Source organism: Mandrillus leucophaeus, unplaced genomic scaffold, assembly GCF_000951045.1.
Source record: "Mandrillus leucophaeus isolate KB7577 unplaced genomic scaffold, Mleu.le_1.0 Scaffold439, whole genome shotgun sequence".
Classification (NCBI taxonomy): Eukaryota; Metazoa; Chordata; class Mammalia; order Primates; family Cercopithecidae; genus Mandrillus; species Mandrillus leucophaeus.
Genome location: NW_012104687.1, coordinates 1,045,757 through 1,054,229, shown reverse-complemented (window position 1 = coordinate 1,054,229; position 8,473 = coordinate 1,045,757). Strand labels below are relative to the sequence as shown.

The window sequence follows — 8,473 nt, the reverse complement described above, 5'->3', positions numbered from 1 at the left end:
TAGAGACAGGGTTTCACCATGTTGGCCAGGCTGGTCTCGAACTCCTGACCTCATGACCCACCTGCCTCAGCCTCCCAAAGTGCTGGGGATTACAGGCGTGAGCCACCGCACTGGGCTTTTTTCTTTTTTTTTTTTTTTTGAGACCAAGTCTCACTCTGTCGACCATGCTGGAGTGCAGTGGCGTGATCTAGACTCACTGCAACCTCTGCCTCCTGGGTTCGAGTAATTCTTTCACCTCTGCCTCCCAAGTAGCTGGGACTACAGGCACATGCCACCATGCCTGGCTAATTTTTATGTTTTAGTAGAGATGGGGTTTCACCGTGTTGGCCAGGCTGGTCTTATACTCCTGACCTCAAGTGATCCGCCTACCTCGGCCTCCCAAAGTGCTGGGATTAAAGGCGTGAGCCACCACGCCTAGCCACTATCCCTGTTTCCATAGACCAAGATACTGAGGCTTAGAGCAGTCATAACCCACCCAAGTTCTCACTACAGCACGGTGAGCGCCATTCCCTTTGACTTCAGACCTGCCCTCTGAATGATTCCCCCACTATACTCCCAGCCTACCTACACTCCCCACTACCTCTTGTGTCACTGTGACATGAGATGGCAGAGGAAGGTGTCCTGACCAGTACAGATTTCAAGGTGATTATTTTGCCCTAACTATGAAAAAGAAGTGAGTTATTTCTATTTACCTTGTTGGTACAGTTTTTGCACATGGAACACCATAGCATTCCTGAAAGTATACAGGGATACAGAAGACCTAGTGGAGCCGTTAAGCTGGCATCCGTCTCTCTGCTCAGTGATGTGAAAAGCCCTACTTGATTTGTTGTTTACATCTTTGCTGTAGTTTTATTTTCTTCCTCTCTATTACGCTTTAACAGTTGACTGCCTTTGCATACAAAGATTATTTGTCATTTGGATACGTATATGTGGGTTTGAGAGGAACAGAAGAGATGACGAGGCGGTACAACATCAATGTCTACACCCCCACCCTCTTGATCTTCAAAGAACATATAAACAAGCCTGCCGATGTTATCCAGGTACGTGAGGGTCACCTTGGTTTAAGATTTTCTTCCCGTTGTATCCCAAGATTTTACGTAAATAAGCAGCAAAATTGAACAAAGTGGGTGAAGGATCAGTGAGTTTTCAGTCTCTTCCTTCAGATGCACAACATTTTTTAATGAATTTTTTTTATCTAACTTCATACCATTTGCTTTAAAATTTTTCATTTAAAACATTTGAAAATTTTAACACCTTTGAAGGGCTCCTGTTGGAAAACCAATACTCTTTTTACAAAATGCATTTAAAAGTTAAATGTAAAACAGTAATAAGAAGGAATAAGAAGAAACCACAAACTGAGAGAATGTACAGATGAATATTTATCTGATCTTAAGGTGGAAAAGGGTTAAAAAGCATTGGGGAAAAAAATCTTGGAAAATCTTAATAACTTGACTCTAAGTTTTATGTTTTCATGTAAAGACTTTAAAATGTAAAGTTAAAAAACTGGGGAAATATTTACAACAAATATTAAAGTATTGATATTTTTAATTTCTAAAGAGCTTTAATCAAGAAAATCAACACAAAATTCTGAGAAGAGATTCAAATGACTAATAACCATTTTTAAAAATTAAATGTCACAAGTAATCTGAGAACATTAACCTTTTTTCACCCATCCAACTGTCAAAGATTTTTTAAGTTAAAATAGTACTGTTGAGGGTGTGCAGAAACAAGTACTATCTTGCTAGAGGAAGTAGGCTTTCAGAAAAGGAATTTGGTAATATTGTATTAATCGCCTAAATTCATGAGTAAACCTGAGTATTGTGTGCCAAACACTGTTCTGGGTGCAGGAGTACAGCACTGAATAAGATCAACAGAATTCCCTGTCCTGTGTCCTACTGGGAAAGACAAACCAACAGTATAATATAGTCTGTTATCATTCGTTATATAGTGATCAGTGCTGAGAAGAAATATAAAGCAGGAAAGAGGAATGTGGAGTATTAGGGGAGAAGGGTTGCTGTTTTAAGGCAGAATGGCCTAGAAGGGCCTCATTGAGGGCTTAAACAAAGACCTAAGGGAGGTAAGACCATCTTTCAGAAATCTGTACTAAGGGAATAGGAACTCAAACAAAGACTTAACATCTAAAGATATTAAGCAATTTTCATAATAGTGAAAACTGGGGGGGAAATGTAAGTATCCAACAGTAGGATAAGTAGGATAATTATTAGTACATCCCATAAAGGGAGTATTATAGAGCCATTTAAAGTGTCAATTTGAAGAATACTTCATGATAGGGATAATTTTCATTGCATAATGTTAAAAAGCAACCACGATGCAAAATTATTTATACAATTTAAACACTGATCTCAATTTTATAACATGAATACCTGTGTATGCATAGGAAGAACTGGAAATATTGCTACCAATGTTCTCAAAAGAAGTGAAAAAAAGAAAAAGAAAAAAATACTGGAAAGCATTAGTAGTGATCATCTGTCGATGGTAAAATTATATATCAATTTAATCTTTGTGTTTTCCAAAATCCGTATAATGAACATATTTTATTTACAAGGACATTTTGACTGTCCTCCTAAGGAAGGCTAGAAAGAAGTTTTATAGAATTCTTTATTTCATTCATTCAATAAACATTTCATTGCTTGCCTGCTGTGTAGCAAACACAGAGCCAGCTCTGACATCCAGAGTTAGTCTTTGCCCTCAAGCATCTCAGTCGGGAGGAGAGAGACCTAACCATCCACTCTAATGGCAGCTCAGGTGTCCTGTGAACACAGAAGAAGGGTACCTCAAACCATGGAAACCAGATGGGAAAGTGGATTGTAAAGAAAGAAGAGCAGGTTTAGGAAGATGAGAACTTTGGCTATGGACATATTGAATTAGAGCTGCCTGTAGGAAATAGAAGGGGAGAAGTCCTTTTTACAGTTGGGTATAGGAATCGAGATCTTAAGAAAGGTATACAGGCTGAGGGTAGAAACTGGTGGATCATCAGTAAATGGTTAGTGGTTGAAGTCCTGAGTAGGGTAAGATCTTCCTGGCATAATACTATAGTCTCCCCTGATCCACCCCCCTTACCCCTTATTCGCTTTCTGAGGTTTCAGTTACCCACAGTCAACCAGGTCCAAAACATAGGCAACTACAGTGCAATAAGATGTTTTGAGTGAGGGGACCATGTTCACATCGCTTTATTACAGTATGTTGTTAGAACTGTTCTATTTTAATATTAGTTATTGTTGTTAATCTCTTGCTGTGCCTAATTGATAAACTTTGTCATAGGTATGTGTATAGGAAAAAAACATAGTATGTATAGAGTTCAGTACTGTGTGGTTTCAGGCACCCACTGGGGGCCTTGGAATGTATCCTCTGCAGTTAAGAGACGACTGCTGTATGTAAAGTAAGGCCAGAAAGAGGCCAAGGACAAAACTCAGAACAGCCACCAGCACATGAAACAAGGGGGTTCCTGATGGAGACGAGAAGGTGCTGTGAGTCAGGAAGAAAACAAATACCAGTGTCCGAATAGAAAAGAGAAGATCATCTCAATCTAGCATTAATGGATGAGGATTTCCTTAATTGGTTTTTAGGAACAGTTTATAGTTCTGAGAATTATATTTATTTATCCCCTGGGGAAAATTGTAAATCGAATACATTTACAAAATTACTGGTAGAATGGCTGCTTTACCAACATGCTCTTTGTGGATATAAAGTGTATGCTTAACAAACTCAATTTTCCCAACAACAGGTGGCTTAATGACCGCTAGTAGCACCAGTGGTTTCCTGTTGCTCTATGTAATTTGTTGTCATTGCTATATGGTATTTATGGCCATTATGATTTATTGAATCATTCTTCTGTTGATGGACACTGGGAGCTTTGAGGAATAGTGTTGCAATGAATATCATTACCTAAGCATAGAATTCTCTAGGACAACAGTTTTTAGAGTGTGGTTCATAGACTCCTGGGGATTCTCAAAGATCCTTCAAGAGGAAGTCTGTGAGATCATATCAAGACATGATTTGCCTTTTTCGCTGTGTTGACATTTGCACCGATGGTGCCAAAGCAATAGTGGGTGAAGCTGCCAGCGACAGTGCGTGAATCCAGGCTGGGCACCAGGCCACCTATCATCATTATGTGCTTCACCCCCAGTCACTCGCAGCAAAAACAAACACCACCAGATTCACTTTATATATTTTGTTTTCTTTTGTTTTTTAAGACAGAATCTCACTCTGTCGCCCGGGCTGGAATGCAGTGGCATGATCTCGGCTCACTGCAACCTCCGCCTCCTGGGTTCAAGCAGTTCTCCTACCTCAGCCTCCCGAGTTGCTGGGATTACAGGCACCTGCCACCACGCCCAGCTAATTTTTGTATTTTAGCAGAGATGGGGTTTCACTATGTTGGCCAGGCTGTTCTTGAATTCCTGACCTCAGGTGATCTGCCCACCTCAGTCTCCCAAAGTGGTGGGATTACAGGCGTGAGCCCCCGTGCCCAACCTCCCCTTATATCCTTGATGAAGCAGTAAGAAGTGTTAATTTTATTAAACCTTAACCCTTGAGTGCATCTCTTTTTGATAGATTTAATATTCTGTGTGATGAGACGGGAAGTGTGCATAAAGCCGTCCTGCTGCACAACAAAGTCCAAATGTCCTAAGGACAAGTGCCTCCCTCGCCACTTTTCTTAATGGAACATCATTTTTACTTGGAAGAATGACAGAGAATTATGGTCATTTAGACTCGGGAATTTGGCAGACATTTTCTCAAAAACGGATGAAGTGATGTGGCGCTTTAAAGCAAACAGCTGGTGGTATTTATTGCCAGGGATAAAATTCAGGCTTCCAAGAACATTAGAATTTCGAAAAATTTGTATTGGCCATCATGACAGCTTCTCAAAATTTTCTTACGAGATTGGTTCATCAAAGTGTGTGGTTTTTTCTGTTTTTTAGAGGATCTCACTCTGTCACTCAGGCTGGAGTGCACTGGCACAGCCTCGGCTTACTGCAGCTCCGACTTCCTGGGCTCAAGTGATCCTTCTGCCTCAGTCTCCTGAGCAGCTGGGACTACAGGCATGCACCACTGGCTAATTTTTTTAAAAAATTTTTTTACTGAGGCAGGCGTATCATCTGAATTCAGGAGTTCAAGACCAGCCTGGCCAACATGGTGAAACCTCATCTCTACTAAAAATACAAAAAAGCCAGATGTGGTGGCACGCACCTATAATCCCAGCTACTCGGGAGGCTAAGACAGGAGAGTCACTTGAACCCAGGAGGCAGAGGTTGCAGTGAGGCGAGATGGTTTCACTGCACTCTAGCCTGGGTGAGAATGAGACTCTGTCTCAAAAAAAAAAAAAAATTTTTTTTTTGTTTGAGAGACAGGGTCTCACTATGTTGACTAGGGTGGTCTTGAACTGCTGACCTCAAGCGGTCCTCCTGCCTGGGCCTTCCAAAGTGCTGGGATTACAGGCATGAGCCACTGCACCCAGCCCATTCTTTTTTTAATAAGTATAATAAAATACGTTGGCCAGGCACGGTGGCTCATGCCTGTAATCCTAGCACTTTGGGAGGCTGAGGCAGGCAGATCATGAGGTCAGGAGTTTGAGACCAGCCTGGCCAATATGGTGAAACCCTGTCTCTACTAAAAAAAAAATAGAAAAATTAGCCGGTGTGGTGGTGCGTGCCTGTAGTCCCAGCTATTCGGGAGACTGAGTCAGGAGAATCACTTGAACCCGGGAGGCAGAAGTTGCAGTGAGCCAAGATTGCGCCACTGCACTCCAGCCTGGGCAACAGAGTGGGACTTTATCTCAAAAAAAAAAAAAGGTCATTGTTTGGAAGATCAGTGGACCAATATTCACATACCCTGCATTCAGATGACCAGTGCGGGGTATTATGAAATAATACATGAGTAAAAGATCCATTATAAGTGCAAGGAACACAGACTTCTTTTTTTTATTTTAATTTTTTTCTTTTGTTTTTAATTTTTTTTTTAATTCTTGTCAACAGGAAGTCATCTTCTCATTTGTATATGAGCCTTTTGGATGCCCTCATTATGATATGCCTACCTGTTATGTCTTTTTTTTTGGAGACAGAGTCTTACTCTGGCTCTAAGGCTGGAGTGCAGTGGTGAGATCTCGACTCACTGCAACCTCCACCTCCTGGGTTTGTGATTCTCATGCCTCAGCCTCCAGAGTAGCTGGGACTACAGGCACAAGCCACCATACCTGGTGAATTTTTTGTGTGTTTTTAATAGAGACAGGGTTTCACCATGTGGGCCAGGCTGGTCTCAAGCACCTGACCTCAGATGATCCGTCCACCTCAGCCTCCCAAAGTGCTGGGAATACTTTGTACCGGGCCTGTCTGTTAAGTCTTTTACCCATTTTTTAATTAGATTATCTGCCTTTCTGTAATTGATTTGTAGGGGTTATTTATATGTTCATCTCTTTTTTTCCTGTTTTTTCTCATAGTCTTTTATCTCTGTGGCAAATATCTTCACCCATTCTGTGTCTTGTCTTTTGTTTTGTTTTGTTTTTTTGAGATGGAGTTTCACTCTTGTTGCCTAGGCTAGAGTGCAGTAGCATGATCTCAGCTCACTGCAACCTCTGCTTCCCAGGTTCAAGCGATTCTCCTGCCTTAGCCTCCTGAAAAGCTGGAATACAGGCACACTCCACCACGCCCGGCTCATTTTTGTATTTTTGGAAGCTATGGGGTTTCACCATGTTGGCCAGGCTGGTCTCGAACTCCTGACCTTAGATGATCCACCCACCTCAGCCTCCCAAAGTGCTGGGATTACAGACGTGAATCACTGCATCTGGCCGACTTTTTATTATTTTCATGATACCCACATTTTAAAATTATTTATTGACATATAATACACATGCAGAAAGATGCACAAGTCAGAGACGTGAAGCTCAGTGAATTCTCACACAATGAACACATCCATGTGAGCCTCACTTGATCAAGAAACAAAATACTGTCATCAGCCCAGAGGGCCCCTCCCTCCCACTACCTACTTACCTGCTTCCCAAAGGTCAGCACTATCCTGTTTTCTAACAGCATAGATTCATCTTTGCATTTTTGAATTTTATCCAAATGGAATAATATAGTGTATATATCTTGTATCTGGTTTCTCTCAGCTTATGTTTTTGAGATTCGTACATGTCATTATTTGGACTTTAATATTCATTCTCATTGTTGAAAATTGGATGGCCAGGCACAGTGGCTCACAGCTATAATACCAGCACTCTGGGTGGTAGAGGTGAGCAGATCATTTGAGCCCAGGAGGTTGAGACCAGCCTGGGCAACATGGCAAAACCTTGTCTCTACAAAAAATACAAAATTAGCTGGGCGTGGTGGTACACACCTGAAGTTCCAGCTACTTGGGGGGCTGAGACAGGAGAATTGCTTCAGCCGGGGAGGTCAAGGCTGCAGTGAGCCGTGTTCATGCCACTGCACTACAACCTAAGCAACAGAGCAAGACCCTGTCTCAAAATAAAAAAAAAAGAAAGAAAATTGCATGTAGGAATAAACTACAGTGTGTTTATCCATTCTGTTGTTGACAGAGTTTTTCCAGTTTTTTGTTAATTTGAATAATGATGCCATGAATATATTCTTGTATTTGATGTCTTTTTGATGAACGTAAGTTCTTTTAATATATTCACTCATCAATATTTTCCTTTGTGATTGATTCTTCCTTGTTTCTATTTAAGACATACTTCCCCTATATCAAAATCATGAAGGTATTCTTCTGATAGAGCTTTTAAAAGCTGTATAGCTTTGTGTTTTATATTTAAGTATTTAAAATCATTTGGAAATAATCTTGATATCTGATAGAACAAATCTCACTTTGTTTTTTGGATTTGGGGAAAGGATTTTTCCTTCAAAAGCATAATAGCTGTTGGTCTTTTGTACTTTTTGTATACATTTTAAATCCTGTCAACTTCCATCAAAACAAACCCAAAAAACCTACTGGTGTCTTACTGGGTTTATACTGATTCTTAAGTGGTTTTGGGGAGATTAGAGATAGTATAAAAGGCAAAGCTATGCAGCTTTTAGAGGCTCTGAGAAGAATACCTTCGTGATCTTGATATAGGGGAAGTATGTCTTAAAGTGATTCTGTCCTTAGAAAATTAACCTTTCAACCTTTGAATGTGATATATCTGTTTCATTTGTTTAGGTCTTCTGTAATATGTCTCATAAATTTTATAATTTTCTCTGGAAAGAACGTTTTTGTTAATTTATTTCTAGGTACTTCCTATTTTTTATCCTATTAAAAAGCTTTTTTTTTTCTTACAGTTTATGCTGCAGAAAAAAAAATTTTTTTAAAGAATGTAGGCCAGGCACAGTGGCTCACCCCTTTAATCCTAGCACTTTTGGAGACTGAGGCGGGCGGATTGCCTGAGCCCAGGAGTTCGAGACCAGCCTGGGCAACATAGTGAAACCCCATCTCTACTAAAATACAAAAAAAAAACCTTAGCTGGGTATGG

General features: G+C 40.5%; 1 protein-coding gene across 1 annotated transcript in view; it reads left to right on the top strand.

Moving 5' to 3' along the window:
• Positions 1-8,473, top strand: part of DNAJC16 (DnaJ (Hsp40) homolog, subfamily C, member 16) — a 62,463-nt gene that overhangs the window by 29,275 nt on the left and 24,715 nt on the right. Inside the window, exon 6 of the mRNA XM_011993987.1 lies at positions 882-1,040. Within this exon, the coding sequence (XP_011849377.1) occupies positions 882-1,040 (159 nt within the window). The remainder of the gene's footprint in view (positions 1-881; positions 1,041-8,473) is intronic.